At 40.8% G+C, this 22,131-nt stretch overlaps 1 protein-coding gene across 2 annotated transcripts in view; it reads right to left on the bottom strand.

Moving 5' to 3' along the window:
* Positions 1-21,793, bottom strand: part of TLL1 (tolloid like 1) — a 253,182-nt gene extending 231,389 nt beyond the window's left edge. The window contains exon 1 of one of the 2 annotated variants that reach the window (XM_049864900.1): positions 21,250-21,793. In XM_049864900.1, the coding sequence (XP_049720857.1) occupies positions 21,250-21,418 (169 nt within the window). In that variant the 5' untranslated portion in view covers positions 21,419-21,793. The remainder of the gene's footprint in view (positions 1-21,249) is intronic. The other variant, XM_049864901.1, reaches the window with a different exon arrangement.
* Between the last annotated feature and the right edge of the window lie 338 nt (positions 21,794-22,131).

Below are 22,131 nucleotides of genomic sequence, written 5' to 3'. Positions count from 1 at the left end.
AGAGACATTAGCAGAGAGACTTGGGGACCTCATACCACCAAGAAACAAGAGCCAGAAGAACAGCACAACCTTTGGACCCAGGTTCCCTGCACTGAGAAGCTCCTCAACTCAAGAAGGTTGATGACAAAGACCTTTCTCCAGGGCTGACAGAGACAGAAAGCCTTCCCCTGGGGATGGCACCCTGAATTAAGACTTCTAGCCTTCTAGACCATGAAAGAATAAATTTCTCTTTGTTAAAGCCATTCATTTGTGATATTTCTGTGATAGCAGCACTAGATAAGTAAGACACTCTGCCAGCAACTAACCCACTGAACAATGAATAAAAACAAGCAAAGCCTGAGATCTCAGAACTCCAAGAGCAGCTGAGGTGTTGGAGAGTCAAGGTGAGTCCAGAAGCAAGAGAAAGTACAAGAGGACATGGCACAGAAGCTGGGAGAACCTACCTACTCACATTGGAAGTGTTTGCTCATCACAGCAATTTTGGGATGGGACTGGGTAACATCTCAAACAGGGAACACAGAAAGGAAGCTAATCTGAGAAAGTTGTAGTCCAATTTTTTAAGGCACTGAAAATTGGCCGTGGGACTCCATGGGCTGTGCAACCACAAGAGGATGAAGGGAGACCACAGCACCACATGCTGTTGAATCTTGTCGAGGCCTGAGATGGATGGGCACTTGGACTGCAAGGAACTGCAAGGGCAGCAGAATGAAGGGAAAACTTCAGATGAGTGACACAAAGGGAAACAGCCCACAGTGGGACACCATGGGAGAGCCTGTGCAGGGGTGCCCACAAGGGAAAGACATAGATGGACCCCACCTTCACCAGAGGAAAGTCAAGCCCCACTACTTACATTAGCGTCTGTGACCAACTAAACCCTCCCCTTTCCATGCATGTATATTGAATTCCAGAGATCAAGCATCTAGAACTCCTCAATGAGCACTGAAAAAACCCTAAGGATAAGAGTGTTCTCTAGTGGTTTTCAGGAGAAGATACCAAGTCCACTGTCGCTGGGTTGATTCTGACTCATAGTGACCCTGTGGGGCTGAGTGGAGCTGCCAAGTGGTGTTCCCAGGGTTGTGAGTCTTTGCAGAGATAGACTGCTGCATGTTTCTCCCTCAGAGTGGCTGGTGGTATGTGGCCTGGCATTTTGGTTTGGGCCCACAAAAGCCAGAATACAAAATTTAACAAAATGGCCCAAGAGCAACAAAAAGTAGTTAAAATACACAAAATCACAAGTGAAGAAGGACCAATTAAAAACAAAACATAAATAAGAGAAAATTTCTCCTATGGAGGCCAGACTAATGCAAAGAATAGATAATTTTAAGTCTGTGGTGCCAAATGTGTTCAAAGAAAGCAAAAAGCACACAGAAAACAAACTAGCAGATATCAGGAAACAAATGGAGGAACAAAATGACTTACCAGGAAATAGAAAACATCCAAAAAAAGAGAACTACTGGAACTGAAGAATAAAGCAAATTGAACTAGATAAAGCAAGAGAACACTCAACAATAGAGTTGAACAGACAGAAGACAGAATAAATGAGCTAGGAGAGAAAATAGCTGAATTTATCAAGTCAACAGAAACAGACGAAAAGAACAAAAAGCGAATAAACCCAAAAGGAAATGTGGGATTCAATTAAGAAATCTAACATTAGAATTGTTGGCATCCCGGAGCACCATGACAACAATAAAGGCATAATGAACAATTTTCCAAGGCTAATCTTTTTTAATCAGAGAGAATTTCCCAGGCCTCAACAGAGAAACAAGTCTGCAAACGCAGAACTCCAATAGGAAAAGACACAAAAAGATCAACTTAGCACCATAAACCTAACAAAATTCTTGAAAACCAAAGACAAAGAAAAAATTCTGGAAGCAGCAAGAGAAAAATGCAATGTAACATACTGTCATGGATTCATTTATGTCCCCCCAAAAATGTGTGTTTCAATTTGGCTGGGCCATGATTCCCAGTATTGTGTAATTATCCTCCATTTTGTGATTGTAATTTTATGTTAAAAAAGATTAGGGTGGGATTGTAACACCCTTACTAAGGTCACGTCCCTGATCCAATATAAAGGGAGTTTCCCCAGAGTGTGGCCTGTACCACCTTTTATCTTACAAGAGATGAAAGGAAACTGAAGCAAGCAGAAAGTTGGGGACCTCATACCACCAAGAAAGCAGTAACAGAAGCAGAGTACATCCTTTGGACATGGAGTCCCTGCATGGAGAAGTTCCTAGTCCAGGGGAAGGTTGAGGAGAGGGGCCTTCCTCCAGAGCCGACAAGGAGAGAAACCCTTCCCTGGAGTTGATGCCCTGAATTTGGACTTCTAGCCTACGAGACTGTGAGAAAATAAATTTCTCTTTGTTAAAGCCATCCACTTGTGGTATTTCTGTTATAGCAACACTAGGTAACCAAGACATATAACAAAGTCTTTCATAAGAATCAGTGCAGATTTCGCCCCAGAAACTCTAGAGTCCAAAAGACAATGAAGCAACATACATAAAATACTGAACGAAAACCATTGCCAACCATGAATTCTTTACCTAGGAAAGCTGTCATTCAAACACAAGAGGAAAATCAAGACATTCCTAAACAAACAGAAGCTCTGGAAATTTTCCAGTACCAGACAAATTTTGCAAGTCTTACAATCAAGACAGTTCTCCAAATAGAAAGGCAAGAGTATTAAATAAATATTCACATCTATATTTGGGGAAATAAATAACTCAAGAGAGCACTAGATCTACAAAAAATGCAACAACACAGGCAATCATAAGGACCAAGTATATGATATTTTCAGGGAATAAACTCAATAATTAAATCCCACAAACGATATAAAATCAAGTCTGTAAGAAATAAACACAAAGTAAACTTGCCAAATATAAGTGGTGGCATAGTGGTTAAGAGCTACAGCTGCTAACCGAAAGGTCAGCAGTTCGAATCCACCAGGGCCCCACTGGAAACCCTATGGAGCAGTTCTACTCTGTCCTATAGGGTCACTGTAAGTCGGAATCGACTCAACAACGAGTAGTTTGTTGGGTTTTATTGATGTTAATGGAGACACACCAACAGAAACGGGAAAGGGAGGAGCATATCAGGAAGGGTTTATTGTATTAAAGTTGTATGTTAACTGTTGTTCATATGTTAAACATTGTTGCAATTGTAAGTTGTGTAATGGAATATATGTCGTAGCCACTAAGAAATCACCAAGAAAAAACATTCACAAGTAAAGAAGAAAGAAAACAAAAAGGCTCATCACAACAAAGCAGGCAAATACAAACAAAAACAGAAAAATCAGAGTAAAAAACAAGGAAGATACAAAACACTAAAAAAAAAAAGGCAAAATGAGTGAGGTAGACACTTTGTTTTCGGTAATAATCTCGACTGTAAATGGTCTAAATGCCTCATGCAAAAGGCAGAGAGTGGTAGAATGGATTAAAAAAAAAAATAGGATCCATTCTTTTGCTGTCTACAAGAAAAATATCTTAGACAAAAGGACACAAACAGATTGAAAATAAAAGGAAGGAGAAAAATATTCCATGCAACCAGCAAACAAAAATAGAGCAGGGATGTTCATTCTGATATCAGATAAAATAGACTTTAAATCAAAATCTATTATAAGAAATAAAGAAGAACATTACATAATATTAAAAGGGTTCATCCAAAAAGAAGACATAATGATTATAAATATAAACACACCTAACAGCAATGCAGCAAAATACATGAAACAAATACTGACTAATATAAAAGGAGAAATAGACAACTCCACAATAATAGTAGGAGACTTCAACACACCACTTTCAATTATAGACAGATCATGTAAAAAAAACCACTAAGGACATTGAGAACTTAACTAAATCCATAAGCCAATTGGATCTAACAGACATATAGTACATTCTACCCAGCATCAGAAAAAAAATTCTTCTCCAGCGTACAAGGATCATTTTCCAGAATAGACCATGTGCTGATCATAGGCTAGGACACTAAACAAACTTTAACAAATTTAAAAAGACTGAAATCATGCAAAGAGTCTTCACTGACCATAGGAGGATGAAGCTAGAACTCAAGAGTAGGAAAAACAAGTAAATTCATGGAAACTAAATAATACACTACTAAAAAACTACTGGGTCAAAGAAGAAATCAAAAGTGAAATTTAAAATTTTCTAGAATCAAATGAAAATGAAAAAACAACATATCAAAGCCTTTGGGACACAGCAAAAGCATTACTCAGGGGAAAATTCATAGCAATAAATGCTTACATCAAAGAAGAAGAAAGATCTAAAATCATTAACTGAAATCAACAACTTGAACAAACGGAGAAGGAAGAGCAAAAGAAGTCAAAGATACCAGGAAAAAAAAAATGAAATAATAAAGACCAGAGTAGAAATAAATGAAATAGAAAAACAAAAACAAAAAAATAGAAAGAATCAACATACCAGAAGTTGGTTCTATGAAAGGATCAATAAAATAGAAAAATCACTGGATAGACTGACAAAAAAAAAAAAAGAGACAAGTAACCACATTTTGAAATGATATTGGTAACATTACAACTGATCCAACAGAGATAAAGAAGATAATAACTGATTATTATGAAAAGTTGTAGTCCGACAAATTTGCAAACCTAGATGAAATGAAAAAAATCCTGGAAACACACTATCTACCCAAACTAACACTAACAGAGGTAGAAAATTTAAACAGACCCACTACAAAAGAAAAATTGAAGATGTCATCACAAATCTGCCAACAAAATAAGTGCAGGACACGACAGCTACACTGGAGGATTCTATCAAACCTCCAGAGAAGAGTTGACACCAATCCTATTCAATCTCTTCAAAAACATATAAGATGACAGAACACAACAGAACACTTTCTATGAAGCCAGCATAACTCTGATACCTAAACCAGGCAAAGGTATTATGAAAAAAAAAAAAAAAAAAAAGATTACAGACCAATATCCCTTATGAATATAGGTGTAAAAATTTTCAACAAAATTCTAGCCAACAAACTTCAGCAATAGATCAAAAAAATCATATACCATGATCATGTGGGATTCACACCAGGATTACAAGGATGGTTCAACATTAGAAAACCAACCAATGTCATCCACCACAAAAATAAAACAAAAGAACCAAATGATCACATCAACTGATGCAGAAAATGCATTTGATAAAATTCAGCATACTTTCCTGATAAATACTCTCAAAAAAATAGGAACAGAAGGGAAATTTCTCAACAAAATTAAGGGAATATATGCAAAACCAACAACCAATACTATACTCAATGGAGAAAGGTTGAGAGCCTTCCTTCTGAGAACAAGAAAAGACAATGATGCCCATTATCGCCACTCTTATTCAACATTGCACTGGCAGTCCTAGCCAGAGCAATAAGACAGGAAAGACAAATACAAGTTATCTAAATCAGAAAGAGAGAAGAAAAACTATCTCTGTCTGCAGATGACATGATCCCACCCATCGAAAATCCTAAATACTCCATAAGAAAGTTGCTGGAGCTAATAAAAGAATTTAGCAATGTTGCAGGGTAAAAGATCAACACACAAAAATCAGTTGGTTTCCTCTACGCTAACAAAGACTACTCCAAAACAGAAATCAAGAAAACAGTATCATTTACAATAGCTCCCAAATTGATCAAATACCTAGGAAGTAACCTAACCAGAGACATAAAAAACTTATTCAATGAAAATTATAAAACATTAGTACAAGAGACCTACAAAAAAGGAAAGACATCCCATGCTCATGAATTGGAAGACTTTTACTGAATATGTCAATTCTACTTAAAGTGATCTCAGATACAATGCAATTCCAATACAAATCCCAAAGACATTCTTTACCGAAATGGAAAATCTATTGACCATCTTCATATGGAAACCAAAGAAACCCCGAATAGTTAAAGAATACTGAAAAAAAAAAAAAGAACAAAGCAAGGGGCCTCACACTTCCCAATATAAAAACATACTATACAGCCACTGTAATCAAAATTGCTTGGTACTGGTTCAATGAGAGACACATAGACCAGTGGAATAGAATTGGAACTCAGAATTAAACCCACCCATCTATGGTCAACTGATTTTCAACAAGATATCAAAGTCCATCCAGTAGAACAGCATCAGTCTATTGAACAAACGGTGCTGGCAAAACTGGATACACACCTGTAGAAAAATAAAACAGGACCCGTGCCTCACACCATATACAAAAACTAACTCCAAATGGATCAAAGACCTAAATGTTAAGCCATAAAACTCCTGGAAGAAAACATAGGGAGAAAACTATGGAACCTAATCTTTTACAAAAACAGGATAACAAACATAACAGCAAACGTATGAATAGAAGAAGAAAAAAATAGATAAATGGGTCCTTATAAAAATTAAAAACACATGCTGATCAAAAGACTTTATTAAAAGAGTAAATAGGCAACCTACATACTGGGAAAAATATCTTCAGAAACAACTTCTCCAATAAGGGTCTAATCTCTAAAATCTATAGAAAACTGCAACAACTCAACAACGAAAAAGACAAACAACCCAATCACAAAATGGGCAAAGGTCATGAACAGAAACCTTCACCAAAGAGGACATCCAAGTAGCCAACAAACACAAGAAAAGGTGCTCATGATCGTTAGCCATTAGAGAGATACAAATCACGAATCAAAACTACAGTGAGACAACATCTTACCTCAGCTAAAATGGCACTGATTTAAAAAAAAAAAAAAAAGATAACAAATATTGGTGAAGATGTGGGGAGACTGGAACCCTTATCCATTTTTTGGTGGTACTATAAAATGCTACAACCACTATGGAAAACAGTATGGTGCTGTCTCAAAAAATTAGAAATTAAAATTATCATCCAGAGGAGCCCTGGTGGCACAGTGGTTAAGGGTTTGGCTACTAACCAAAAGGTCAGCAGTTTGAATTCATCAGCTGTTCCTTGGAAACCCTATGGGGCAGGTCTACTTTGCCCTACAGGATCCCTATGAGCTAGAATTGACACAACAGCAACGGGTTTCGTTTTGGTTTATCATCCAGCAATCCCACTGTTAGGTACATACCGTAGAAACCTAAAACCAATGACATGAACAGACATATGCGCACCCATGTTCATTGCTGTTTTATGCACAATAGCAAATAAATGGAAACAACCGAAGTGCCCACTAAAGATGAATGGATAAGCAAATTGTGGTACATACAGAAAATGGAATATTACATAACCATAAAGAACAACTGTGAGTCCACAAAACATTGAGGTGTAATGAATTCCTTAATACGGCCTTTCTCGCCATGGCCTTGTAACTCCCACCCAGGTGAATGGGTGGAACTGTGTGATAGGGTAATTGTGGCCCACCAAGGGGAGTGGTCAGTTTTCCCATCCTGCTGGGCTTGAAATAAGCCACCCCAGTGGTGGTAAAGAGAAGATGCCACAACTACCAAGTAAGAGCCAGCACATCTTTTGGACCTGGGATCCCTGCACTGAGAAGCTCCTGAAACCAGAAGAGAGAGAGAACTGTAACACTAAGGGAGTGAGAAGTGGCAGCAGAAACCCGGCAGCAGAGTCTCAGCAGCAGATGTCATGGAGGGCTTCCTGGCCCACGGAAAGAAAAAGCTGAGTGTCTCTGGGCAGAGGCCGAGGGCCAGGGAGACGTGTGCCTGCGAGCACAGCTGGGAAGACACTGTCCTGATAGAATAACTGTATCCTGAGTGTTCCTGAACCTGAACTGCAACCTGTTACTTCCTTAACAAACCCCATAACTATGAATATAGTCTGTGAGTTCCACATGACCACTGCGATGAATTATTGAACCCAGCAGAAAAGTAGAGAATGCCATGGGAGGGATGGTTGGTGTCAGAATTGGTAAAGATTGCGGAGAGAGAAGCCATCTCTGGCCTCCGTCTCATGGGAGTCAGCTGTGCGCTGTTGATCTTGGTTCTCCTTCCCCCTTGTGGGGTTGGAGGAGGTTCAGACACCACCCCCATGCCTTTTGCACACAGATGAACCTCGAGGGCATAAAGCTAAGTGAAATAAGTCAAGCATATAAGGACAAATATTATATGATCCCTCTTTTAGAAGAAGACAAGAATAGATATAGAGAGGCCAGTGTTCATTTGGTGGTTATCAGGGAAAGGAGGGGGGAGGGGAAGTACTTTAGATCACAGAAACTTGTGATTTTAATTTCTTTTGGTGATGGGAAAAGTGGCACCAAATGTGGTGTACTAAGCACTGCACAATCAAAGTAAAAACAAGTGTTTGAACACATATGGATGGATATAGGCATATTGGCATATGGCTAGGTACGGTACATATACAGGTGAGAATAGATAGACGTATTAAAAAAAACCGAACCCGTTGCCTTCAAGTCAATTCCAACTCAGCTACCCCACAGGACAGAGGAGAACTGCCCCGTAAGGTTTCCAAGGAGCAGCTGGTGGATTCAAACTGCCAACCTTTTGGTTAGCAGCCAAGTTCTTAATCACTGCAGTATCTGTGGGTACGTGCAAATTCAAATTTGTGGGTGCAGGCACGTATATTCACTGAAGACACAAATATGGATACTCCACACGCATAACCAGACACCTTCCAAGATTGATTTTCTGGGTTTGAAAGCTTAAGACCGTAGTCTCCTAGGACACCTCAGTCAATTGATATAACATAGTTCACAAAAATCATGACCTACATCCTAGTGAAGTGAGTTGTGTCTGGGTCTTAAAAGCTTGCAAGCAGCCATCTAAGACACAAATACAGGTCTCTACACGCCAGGAGCAAAACAGTAGGAAGATAACCAAAAGCTCAGAGAAGAAACAAGTCTACACAAGCCACAACCTCATCTACCCTGAGACCAGAAGAACTTGTGGCTACCACCGCTGACAGTTCTGACCGAAGTCACGGTAGATGGTGCAGGATAGAATGGGAGAAAAATGTAGAGCAGAACTCAAATTCTTATAATAATTATAATAAACCAGACAAACTGTTCAACAGTAGAGAACAGACGACTCCCTGAGATTATCGCCCTGAGACACTCTTCGAATCTAGAACCGAGCCTATCCCAAGATTACCCTTTAACAAAACAGAGATCACACAAAATAAAGGACGTTACCTGTAAGATCGGTACTCTACATAAAAACCATCAGTATGAGACCAAAAGATCAACAATTACTCAAAAGCAAAGATGAGAAGATAAGGGGGCAGGGACACTAGAGTACTGGAGGGGAACAAACAGAACACAGAGAGAATGTTGACACATTGTGATAAATGTAACTAATGTCACTGAACAATCTGTTCAGAAATTGTCAAATGGGAACCTAACTTGATGTGTAAACTTTCACCAAAAACTCAATAAAAAAATTTTTTTAAAATGTAGAGTTGCATAAGTAAAAAGAATAGACATCCATTTTTTTTATTGTTTTGTTTTTACTTCATCTGACCTGTAAACTCAAGGAAAGTGAACCATGTTCCTTTAAATGTATTTAATATAATCATATTAAGTGGAACCAGAAATTTACTCAATTAGACAATGTTAAAAATAAAAAGTTGACATTTTAAAATTAAGATGTTTGAGAAAAAAATACATTGAAATCATGACTGCTAATACACATTACTTCCAAATAGTTGGGTAAATAACTATTGATTTCTTTCAACTGAGTCCCTGGAGGGGGGTGCAACAAGTTAAGGGCTCAACTACTAATCAAAAGTTTGGAGGTCTAAAAAAAGTCCTGACTTAACTACTTTCAATCCCCTTCCACTTCAAATAACAAAGTCTATAAAGTAGGAGAAGGACATCATGCTCGGTAAAGGACAGGGTCAGAGAAAAAGAGGAAGACCTTCTAAGAGATGGATGGACACAGTGGCTGCAACAATGGGCTCAAGCATAACAAAAATTGTGAGAATGACACAGGACTGGGCGGTGTTTCGTTCTGTTTTGCATCGTGTTGCTATGAGTCAGAACTGACTGGACAGCACCTAACAACAAGAAGAACACAAAGTACCTAAATTTGTCACATTCCTACAAGGCTTATTCTTCACATATCTTGAGTAAAGAAAATTTCAGGAAGACTTTACTACAACAACACACATTCTGATTATTATAATCCATAAGAAAGCCCATTTTCAAATGCTAAATTGAAATAACTTTAGCATACAACTGTGTGACTCATTTATAAAAAAAAGTTTTTTGTTTTTTGTTTTTTTTATCATTTATAGACCATTATTTAAATAGAAACTGTCATCTACCTGCAAATAGTACAATGATACTACACTGGATCAGGCACTGTATCTTACTCCATACTGCCATAACCCCCAAAATAACTCTATGGTTCATAGTAGATATTCAGTGAAAACCAAAAAACCAAACCCACTGCCGTCGAGTTGATTCTGACTCATAGTGACCCTATAGGACAGAGTAGAACTGCCCCATAGAGTTTCCAAGGAGCACCTGGTGGATTTGAACTGCAGACCTTTCAATCAACGTTCAATAAATTAATGAACATTTGTAGCATAGAGCTATGTGCTTACACTTAGCTTTGTGTAAACATATTTTGCGAATGTGTAAGCTCTTCGAGTTAATACAGGTGGCGAGTAAAACGTGAGCCACAAATTACCGAAAGACTGTGGAGCGAAAATTCTATTCACATATTATTGTTGTGTGCAGTCGAATCAATCCCAACTCATAGTGATCCTATAGGACAGAGTAGAACTGCCCCATAAGGTCTAGGCTGTAATCTTTACAGGAACAGATCACCAGATCTTTTCTCCTGAGGTGCAGCTGGTGGGTTTGAACTGCCAACCTTTTGGTGAGTAGCCAAGCGCTACTCCAAGTCTCCACTTAAAAAAAAAAGCTCGTTGCCATCGAGTCGATTCCAATTCATATCAACCCTATAGGACAAAGTAGAGCTGCCCCATAGAGTTTCCAAGGAGCGCCTGGTGGATTTGAACTGCCAACCTTTTGGTCAGCAGCCATAGCACTTAACCACTTTGCCACCAGGGTTTCCAGGGCTCCATTAGTCCATGTGAATTAAAAATTACCTTTATACTGTTTTTTGCAGTATATTAGACATATGAGCAAAGAGTCAAGAATACAACACGTAGAAAGTATGTATATTGGTTACTCTGATACCTCCCCCAAACAAAAAGTTCTCTTGGGGGGCTTTAATCTCTCAGGTCTCAAGGCTAACTGAACTTTAGATATGAAAGCATTATTATACATGGTAAGAAAAAAAAGACCTTTATGCCACATGTTTTTATAAAGATCATTTTCCCATAGACAAGTAGTTGTGATTTATAAAAAAAAAAGTTCACTACCTGTTATATATTAAATGCCACTATAAGTGAAAACAATGCAGTGTTTACTGTGTTCCTGACACAGTAATGTATAATTTACATTCATTTAATTCTTGTAATAATAGCATGAGGATCATAATATTATCTCCATTTAACAGATCAGAAGACAGAATCATAAGGGTTAAATAATTTGCCAAAAGTCACACATGGTTATTATGTGGTGGTCCAGGATTAGAATCCTTGTCAATTTCACTCCAAAGCCCAAGTTTTTAACAGATATACTATTCTGCCTCCCTAAAACCTCAAGAAACGATTTTTGAAGCCAGCATCAATTTTCAAAAATGTACCCATACTGAAAAAAATATTAAACACCATGGACAGTACATGAAGTGTAGAGTTCTGGATTCTAATTCTAATTCTATCAGTGGGAGACAAAAGTCAATTGCCTTAAAACACTAATTTATGGCAGCTGTTCAATATAAAAATAAGATGTATTGTAGAATACCTGTTTACAGCACCTACAGTTTTGTGTATGAAGTTTCGTTTCCCCAAAGAGTTCCATAACATACCCTAGAGTTATTGGAGGTATAGTCTATAACCAATACCTTCTTCCTCAGTCACTAGCTCACCCAGCAAGCTGTTCACAAATCTTCTTCCACACAGAAACACAAGGCAACACCAGGCCTTGACTTAGGTCATCACTTTCATTACTCATTCCAGAGGGCAAATCCCGATTATTCCTACTCTGGTGATTGCCTGTCTGTCACCTCCCACTCAAGGTCCAAGTATATACTGTCTCTCCCAGTACTGAAATAAATAAACACACACACACACACACAAACTTCCCATTATTCTTAAGTTTGGAAACCCTGGTGGCATAGTGGTTAAGTGCTACAGCTGCTAACCAAGAGGTCAGCAGTTCGAATCCACCAGGCACTCCTTGGAAACTCTATGGGGCAGTTCTACTCTGTCCTATAGGGTCACTATGAGTCGGAATTGACTTGATGGCAGTGGGTGGTGGTGTGTGTTCTCAGGTTTACAAAAGAAGTCGAGAAAGGGAAGCCTGTTTTACAAGATTTTGTGCTTATCCACTTGACAGAGGACAAGTACACGCAGCAGCTCTTTTGCCTAGAAAACATGGTAATTTTCTAAAAGTAATATGTTGTCTTCAAAGAAATTGTAAAATAGTAAATATTTCAAATGTGGGAAGGTGGGCTGAAATTTCAAGTGGTTTATTTGGACCCTGTTATCCCTAAAAGTTTTTAGGTATTTGACCTTTTGGCTTTCAGGCAAGTTGGGATTGAAAAAGATGAAGTTATAAGAACCTTCACACAACATATTTGTTTTCTCAAAGGCATTCACACATCATTTACATACATAATGTACACTGTAAACTACTTCCCTGAATCGCCTGCATTTGAAAGAAGGTTCTTCACACTCTTCATGGGCTCATAATTACAAATTCAATGAATACTCAGCAAATCTAAAGTGTGAAACAACTTAACATGTACCAAGCAAAACGCCAGGACTATGCCAGGAACTGAACATAAATGACTGAATGAATGCTACTCAAATTCTGTTCAATTCCTGCCTTAACCAACATGAAAAGCCTACTGTCACAATTTAGGTACTTGGATCAGACAGCAGCAGTATCCCCTGTGTGCTATCCATCACTAAAATATTTCCCTAATCTTTGTAAAATTAGTCATATGCATTTTCATACATTTCATACGTAATTGGGGTATTTCATCTGTAACTCTCCACACTTAAGAGAATACTCTCTTCAAAGGGAGTAGACTGTGCACTATATTCCATTCAACTAAAAAGTATTGGCCTTACTCCAACAATACCTTATATGATTTATAAAATGCATGAATGTTAAAGACAAGATGTTTTCTCAGTAAAGATAATCACAAGGGATGAATGCCCATGGCACAAACTCCATCACTCAAAAAAAAGAAGGCTTCTGGAATACGGAAACTTGGGTTCACGTTCTCACCACTTGCCATCGGTGATAGCAGCCAATCTACTTAACCTTCCCGAGTCTCGATTTCCTCATGTGCCCAAAAGGGGTAATAATAATGTTCCTTGATGGGGTTATGTCGAAGACAGGAGACTCTATTTCAGCTTTCGGAATCGACTCAACAGCAGTGGGTTTGGTTTTTTGGGGGTATGTTATTATGGCATGAGTCATGAAGATAATTCTAGACATGTGAGGTACATGGGTCCAAGAACTGATTCTCTTGAAAGTTCTCCATTCTATAGAACACTGTGAATTACGCACAATGTTCTTCCCTGGGGTACATTCAAGGTTTTTACTTCCATGCAAGGAGGCATACCGAACTGTCTTAAAGCACAGCAATAACCTGAGTACAAAACACAAAATATAAATACTCAACTACTAAGGATTTTTGGTCAGAAAAGACCAGGGCAGAGGAATGCAGTCCCATCTCTGCAGGACAGTCAGTCAACTCAGCTGATGCTACAGTGATTTCCAAAGCTGCACAAGAACCCGACATCATCCCAATAAACACTTCAAATCCAGTCCCGGCCAAAGAAGAGAACTCAGAAGACAGTGATATTGGCAACCTGGCCAGGAGCCATCAGAAGTGTCCCTAAGGTACACTCCTCATACGCTGACATTGGTCGTGGGTAAGAAATGAATGTAGGGAGAAATTATTCCACCCTCTTCCCACGCCACCTCTCCTGATCGTGCAAATTAAGTGTCATCAATAGGAAGTTCACAACGCAGAAAATTTCAAATCGTGACAATAAATTATACAGTTTTTGTCCCCATCCAGCAATAACTCCCCCGATATGTCACATGGCACGATGTGTTAGAATCTGTGGCAATATCATTTTTAATCACTGAACTGAATGTTTTGAGGAGCATACTATCACAAAAGATTAGATTTTGTTTCAGGAAAAATAATACACCTGGAAGTAATTCTGACTTATTTAATGCATGCTTTTGATTCTTTAGAATTATTATCACTTGAAGAAGTTACACTGCTTTAAAAAAAAAAAAAAGGCAAAAGCAAATGTTATATTTTATCTTAAACTATAAATGTAAATTGCAGGAGAAGCACTGAGTAAGACAAACACTTCCTTGGTCCACTTTCTGGATTTCAATTAACACCTAATTTACAATACTTCTTAATACAAATATATATATAGTTCAGCTCTTTAGAACAGCTTGACAGGATTAGTGCACATTTGTAAGGAGCTGACAAAACCAGCATTCCATTAGCCAGCCCACAATGTCTCAAAATCTAATGGTCAATATCCCATTTTCAGAGCTGACAATGGCAAGAACTAAATAAATAAGGGATTTCCTCCTCCTGCTTTCCGGGGGGAAAAAAAAAAACACGCATTCTATGTAATTCACTCCACAACGTTGAGGCTGTATTTTTTTTTCCCTCCCCAAGTGTTCCTATTCAATAGATAACTAAAGGACATAAACCACTAAAGCCATATTGCTAAATCATTCCACTGCATGAAGGTTGCTGAGAGGGTTCTCCACTCCTTAATTTAGGGAGGGTAAGTCCACGATTGATTCCAGATCTTGGAATATGAAAGAACTCAAAGAGGCCACAAAATTCTCCCAGTAGATGAAATCCTACATCCCCAGGAATCTTGCCAGCCACCTGAGCCCTTGCCCAGCCCCAGTCCAGCTCTGAAGTTCAGATGCTACAGGGGGTGTTCCTATGGTTCAGGGGGACAGCAAACCCCCACCTCCCAGCATCCCCAGACACCAGATGGTCCCAGCAGGTTGTACATTGATTGCCTCATTCTAAGTGGATTACTTGCACGTCTTTTCTAAGCATTCTTAGAAAAGTTTAGGGAGAGTCTCAGCTTTAAATATTTTAAGAAGGTGAATCTAAGGTACTATTAAAAACAATAGGTCATATTCTAAAATGAAAAAAAAAATAGCAATGGTAAATCATCAAACCTTGGCACTACCCACCTGAGTTCTAGATGAATTTATGGGCTAACCTCTTTGATTGAGAAACCTAAGGGAATATTATGACTAAAACTTATAAGCAGGTTTGCAAAGAATATTGTGGTAACTACAGGCAAGCAAGTTTCAATTTCACATCAGGGAAAGTTGCTGTGATGTAGAAAGTTAGAACTCATACATATACATTGCGGGAAGACAACATGGTTTCTGTAGAAGAAACTATACATGTCATATATTAGGCTTTCATAGAAAAGTAAATCATCATGAAAGCAAGAAAAATAATTGTGAAAATACATATTAACTTTGTCAACAAGCCTTCGATAAGCTTTTACACATTTTTAACTGACTCACATTGGACAAACACAAACTTTTTTTTTTTTTTTTTACATTGGACAAACACTAACTAGCTAAGAGCAGTTATACCAGCTCGATTTTGAATTTGCAAAAGGCACTACCCTCTTCACAGAAAAACGTGGGAAGGTCTCATGTGGCTGCATGTTAAAAAGTGGAGGGGGGCACCTTTCGAGCTGACTTAGTCTAATGGAATATATTTGAAAAAATAACCCATCCTATTCATACCTACAGGAAACCCTGGTGGCATAGTGGTTAAGAGCTACGGCTGCTAACCAAGAGGTCAGTAGTTCGAATCCACCAGGCGCTCCTTGGAAACTCTATGGGGCAGTTCTACACTGTCCTGTAGGGTCGCTATGAGTCGGAATCGACTCGACAGCAGTGGGTTTATTCATACCTACAACAGTCACTGCCATTTGTCATCCAAAAAAAGACACAGGCCCTCAAGAAAGGGCTGAATAATCACTGCTGGCAAATAATGAACAGAACTCAAGTCTTCCAATTATAATGTCTTATCCACCCATCTTGCAAAAACGTACTTTCTTTACTTCTGAGTTGGCACCAGAGGTAGACAGACATAAAAGTTCAAGAAGATCTGAAGAATGAAAACTAAAACAGAAGAGACTAGTTAGAAGAAATAGTTCTATGAAATGTATGTTTTAAATGGGAGCTTGATACTCTAGAAGGGGACCAACCAAGAAATATATGTTTCGATATTTACAATTATGATGGACTGAGGTAGACATGGGGTTGAACATCAAATTCTAAGAAACTAAACCTAGGAGTCTGCCAGTGTAGCTAGAATATATAGCACTGAGAACAAAAATAATGACACAGTCTGACCTAGGAATGACAAACTTATGAAAATTATCCCAAGAGTTAATACGCTGGGGTACACTAAGACTTGGGTTATGAAGCCAAAGAGAAAGAAGAACACCGTAAGATGCCAAAGGCCTACTTCTATGTAAACAGGCTTGCATATGCTACCCTAAAGGCAAATTTAACCTTGCAAGTCACTGACCTTTAATCATATTTGGATTTTTTCCAGGGAACAGAGTAACTTAGGAGATTCAAGGTAGAGAGTTCTTTTTCAGGACGTTCACACATGTCCACAGAGGATAAGGACACCCTTCTGAACAAACATTTTACTTTATCAGTCTTATAAGCTCTACCTGTGGTTCAAAATACTAATTACTTCCATCTCCTTTATTAGATCTTTTATTTTCAATTGCCTGAGCTTCCTTGATATCTCCTTAAAGGCAAAAAAAGAAGGTGGGAGGGAGGGAGGGAGGAAGAGAGGAAGGGAGGGAGGGAGGGAGGGAGGGAGGGAGGAAGGAAGGAAGGAAGGAAGTAAGGAAGTACGGAAGTAAGGAAGGAAGGAAGGAAGGAAGGAAGGAAGGAAGGAGGGAGGGAGGGAGGGAGGAAGGAAGGGAGGAAGGAAGGGTGTTAATATACACGTAACTTCATGTATCAGGGCTCCGGTTTTCCAGGTAATCTCTAAATGAATCTGCTAGAAGATTAATTTGTACACAGAATACCCCCAGGCTCTTCACAGATATTAATACTCAGAATAAAAAGCACTGATATAATACGACAGTGAAACAGGACGCCTCAGTCTCTGTTTTGGTTTGAGTTCCTGAAGCATTAGCTTCCAAATGTCCCTTGGGCCCGTTCTGATCTAGAGAGTCAAAGAAATCGGATTGCATATTCAGGGGACCATGTACTTTGCTGGAGAAAACAGCCATCCAATCCTTTGAATTACCTGCACCTTTGTGTGTATCTATTTTGTGTGTGTGTGTGTATCTATTTATAGAGAGAGCTTAATTACCTATATTCTATCCTGACAGAGTTGGCTATAAATCTATCGGAAGCTGTGCTGGGTTAACTTGCCTACTTTCAATTGTACCAAAAATGTCTTACTAAATCAAAAAGGCCTGAGAATGGATTATATGAACACAAAGCTTCTTTTCTGTCCTACAGTTCCATAGGTTTGAAATCAGACTCCTGATAGATATACAAATTTTATTCTGTTTTGCAAATATACCAAGGATGGCACAATTTTTCACAAATTGAGACCGTCTCCTTGGGATCGCATGCATTTGATCTTGCTCAGAATAGAAGCTCGTAGATGGGGGTGGAAGATCAGTATAATAGTGTGTAGATACTGAGAGGATACTGAGAACATACAAGATACCTAACAGTGGTAATCCATCCCTGTGACATGAAAAACCAGTTATGACCTCTGTTCTTAAGAACTTTATGTTCTGATTGGGTTTGGAGAAGATGAAATTATGTTCTTGGTCATTTCACCCATACCAGATAAGAAAGTCACTGTATCTCCATTAGCCTGGATTCTAGGTAAATCTGGACTCATTTCTTATTCTTTGCATTTCAAAGAAGGCCTCTATAGGCTAGCTAAGAATGCAGTGTAATATTAAATACAGCTAGGAGCCCTGATGGTGCAGTGTTTAAGAACTCAGCTGCTAATCAAAAGGTCAGCAGTTTGAATCCAACAGCCACTCCCTGGAAACCCTAAGGGGCGGTTCTGCTCTGTCCTGCAGGGTTGCTATGAGTTGGAATCAACTCGACAGCAACAGGTTTGGTTTAGGTTTTGGTTTTAGACTTTGCAACAAGGAGACTTCGCATTAAACCGTGGGTAATCCTAACAAAGGCATTTAACTTAACCAAGCATCAGTTTTCCTATCTGTGAAGTGGGAGGATTAACAAATTCTACCATATCAGGCTATTGTGAACATCAGCTGAAATAATTATTCAAAAGTGTTTTGAAGCCATAAAGCTATGATAGCTATTGTGATAACAAGCCATCATGTAGTTTGAGGAACACTGGAACCCCTGCAGTGAAGTTCAGAAAGGGTATTTTATTTCATGGACTATGCCCTCAACTCTACTCTTTAGGAAGGGCAGATCAAAAGTGTCCCAAGTACCTGGACAGCACCCTATCTCCTGCTTTTGCATGACTATCACAGATGTGTCCTCAGTGACCTTTTTTGACTTTTGGCTGTGATTTCAACATACCACCTAATTTTTTTTCATTGTTTGTTTTTTACAGTGACAGAAGGGGGGCACTAAGGTTTTGCCAAACTTTAGCCAGGACGGTAAATGAAAGACTTTAATTTCATGAAATTAAAGATGCAGGGTAGGACAGAGTAGAACTGCCCCACAGAGTTTCCGAGTAGTGGCTGGTGGATTCGAACTGCCATCCTTTTGGTTAGCAGCCATAGCTCTTAACCACTGCACTACCAGGGCTCCAAAAGGCACGGTGGATAATTTTAAACAGTGATCTCAGATGGTGCACATACTCTTCAGCCTCCCAATTGAGCCATTCTTATTTCTCTCTCCCCAGACACATATATGCATACACAAACACAGGCACTCAGGCGTGCACAAGTATCTCTTCCACTTAAAGATGGAGACAGGTAAGATTAGAGTACTAATATATTCAAAGTTGCTGTTGTTTTAAGTTCAACAGCTATGTTAAAAAATAAACCAATATCAAATGCAGGGGGAGGGTAGTAAATGTATTAAATTTATTTTCTTGTCCTGGATGTTTACATGTTGAGGAACACAAACGCTTGTACTTGAGGTGTGTTTCAATAAACACATTTCAGATATTTAAGTTTTAAAATGTGAAACATTCTTAACGAAATGTGTTCACATTATGTTCTGCTGGGCGGCAACTTGGACAATTTCAAAAACAAGATAAGCCTGAAAAAAAAAATAAACTTCTAAGAATGTATTAACTATTCTTTGGACACTTTTTAAAAATAATCTATTCATATTAGAAGTTAGCACTTTTTACAAGCAGAAACTTTTAATTTGTATAGAAAACTGTATGTTTTGTTTTGCTTTTCCGAAATTGGACCAATATATACATACGCCCTGATTTTTCATGCTGATAGCTGGTTGAATCTTTCACACAACAGAGCATCAAAAGAGACAATCTGACAATATGACAATCTGAAAATAACATATTTCACTTCTACCTTACCATAAACAAGAAAGCACAATTTTCACTGATTTGTAAACATTTTTCAAAACAATTAGTTTTTCAGCAAAAAGCCTGTTTAGAGAGTTGTACAGCATATGAATTCTGGTTGGCCAGGACTAGTCACCCAGTATAGCAGAACAGTGTTTCTGTCCTCCAAACCGTCAGGGAAGACCCAAGAAAACTTTCGGTGGGAAAAAGATTGTCACAAGTGACAGGAAAAGCAAAGTGAATCACATTAGAATTTTGATTTCCAGACTGACAAGCTTCTGCTAACCTCCTCTCAGTTTTGAATAAGCAGCTGAGAAAGAATGTACCACGTAACAGCTGATAACAGGAACACAACGCACATACCCTCCTTGTCAGAACAGTGTGTCATCAATGGTAAAAATAAAGGGAATTTCCAGCATTTCATTTGTGTAGTCTCGACGGCAGCGGGTTTGGTTTGGTTTGGTTTTCTCCTTCCTTCAGGCCCAAGAAAGGCTGAATAAGTTTACTTAGGTACGGAAGGAAAGAAATCCGCGGACAAACCGGCCAATTACGCACAGGTCTTGGAGACTGATAGATACATTTGCTACGCTGCCCACTCCCTTCCTCTATGCCTCAGCCCTTCGCTTACGAACAGCTCTACTAAATGTGTCCCTAAAACCTCTGTAACAACCTTTCATCTGAGTCCACAGCGAGCTTAGGTCACCTCAACCACAGCCCAGCAGAGCAGAGAGCCAGGCGCTCCCGAAGCCACGCCTGGAGCCTCGGCCGGCGACGGACGCCCCAGGGCGCTGCCCTCACGTGGTTCCCAGCCACAGCACTTTCGGCTCGGACCTGCAGCTGCGGGAGGGAAGCGCCGCCCCGCCTGGGAGGAGAGACCAGCAGCCGGCAGGACGCGAAGAGGGACGGGAAGGGCCCGGGGTGCTGAGGGACCGAGGGAGGGGCTGGGCTTCAGGTAGTGCCGGTCCAACTGCAATTCCGGGGGTGTTCACGGGAAGGAAGACAAGTTTGAATGGGGTAGGAACTTGGAAGGATTTTTGCTTGTTTCCTTTCTAGGTTTATTTTAAATAGGCAAATGCATCCGATTACCCTCTAGTGTGAGAGCTTCCAAGGTTGTCACAGTCCCCTTCCAGTGTGGAACCCACACGTGAAGTTCCTTGGCAGGAAAGGGAGCAAAGTTGTCCTGAGGTAGCAAAGTCATCAACACCCACCTTTTGGCAAACCCTGCCCAATCCTCCTCAGCCGAGTGCCGGGGAACCGCACTCGGGAGCCAAGGGGAGGTGTCGTCCCTCCAGACGCGTAAAGCCTGCTGAATGGTGGTATTTAAGCCTAGGGCAGCCAGCTGTGTTTATGACTTCTTTCGCTTTGTTGGGAGAGGGGGAGGGGAGCTAGAAGTCTACGGCGTTCTTCCAAAACTGGGGAGACTGGAGTTTGGCATTCAATCCCACTAGCTCGGAACTCCAGTCTACTCGAGCGGCGACAGCAGCCACTTGGGCATGGGGAGAGGCAGAAGGAAGGAGGGAGAGCCGGGGATGAGAAGGAGGGGGGAGGAGGGGCTGTCGAGGAAGGGAAGGAAACAGGTGAGCTCCCACCGCCACCCATCGGAAATCCAGCGCCGCGGTCCCCGGCGCGCCACCGCCACCGTCCCAACCTGGAGAGGCACTTACCGGCTTTACACGGGTCCTTGTAATCTATTGTCTCTGTTTTATCCTCTTCATTCCCATCAAAAGTGTAATCATAATCGAGGCCAACGCAGACCCACAGTTCCCCATAGAAAACAATCCCCGAGGCCACCAGCCACACGAGCATCCTCGGGGAAAGCGTTCCCAACCCCATCCTCCTCCCCCGGAAAAAAAGGAGGGGACAGGACCCAGAGGTGAGACGTCCGCTGTCCGCGTTGCTGTGCGGGGCGAGGGGAGCTGGCCCTCCTCTCCCACAGGAGGCTCCTGGACTGGACCGGGGCTTTCAGGTGTCCGGAGACATGCGGATGCCGTCGGGACAGAAAAGAGGGCAGGAACTGCCTGTTAGCCTCAGTTGCGGGGAGAAGTTGGCAAGGGGCCCGCGGGTGGGCGGAGGGCAGGTGAGGAGCTCGGTGCCCGGGGGCGGGGAGGGGCGGCTGCGGACAAACTCCGCTCCGGCGGCGAGGACGCTCGCAGGCTGCCGGGGACTCCTTCTGGCGGCCCAACTTCCCGCGGCCGCGGCTCGGCCAGCGGCGCCCGCGGGCTCAGCAGCCGCCCGAGCTCGAGCTCCCGCGCCGCGCCCCCGCCGCTGCCAGGACCCGGCGGCCAAGCACGAGCCGCCGCCGCCGCCGCCGCCTGCGCCCGCCGCCGCCGCTCGGGGAAGATGAATCCGGTCTGCACATCAGCACATCTGAACTGAAAGGGGAGACCGAGGAAGGGGGTGGGGGGCAGTCATTTCTGCGCCAGGAGACCTTAAAAGGCTGCAAGCCGAGCAACTGACTGCAAGGAGAGCAAAAGTGTGAGGATTTGGGGATGCACTGTGTGCCTTTCCCCCTCCCCAGGCTGTCTTTTACCCTCTTCCTAACTTGA

Source organism: Elephas maximus, chromosome 21, assembly GCF_024166365.1.
Source record: "Elephas maximus indicus isolate mEleMax1 chromosome 21, mEleMax1 primary haplotype, whole genome shotgun sequence".
Classification (NCBI taxonomy): Eukaryota; Metazoa; Chordata; class Mammalia; order Proboscidea; family Elephantidae; genus Elephas; species Elephas maximus.
The sequence above is the reverse complement of the archived record's forward strand: the minus strand, read 5'-3'. Positions and strand labels throughout refer to the sequence as shown.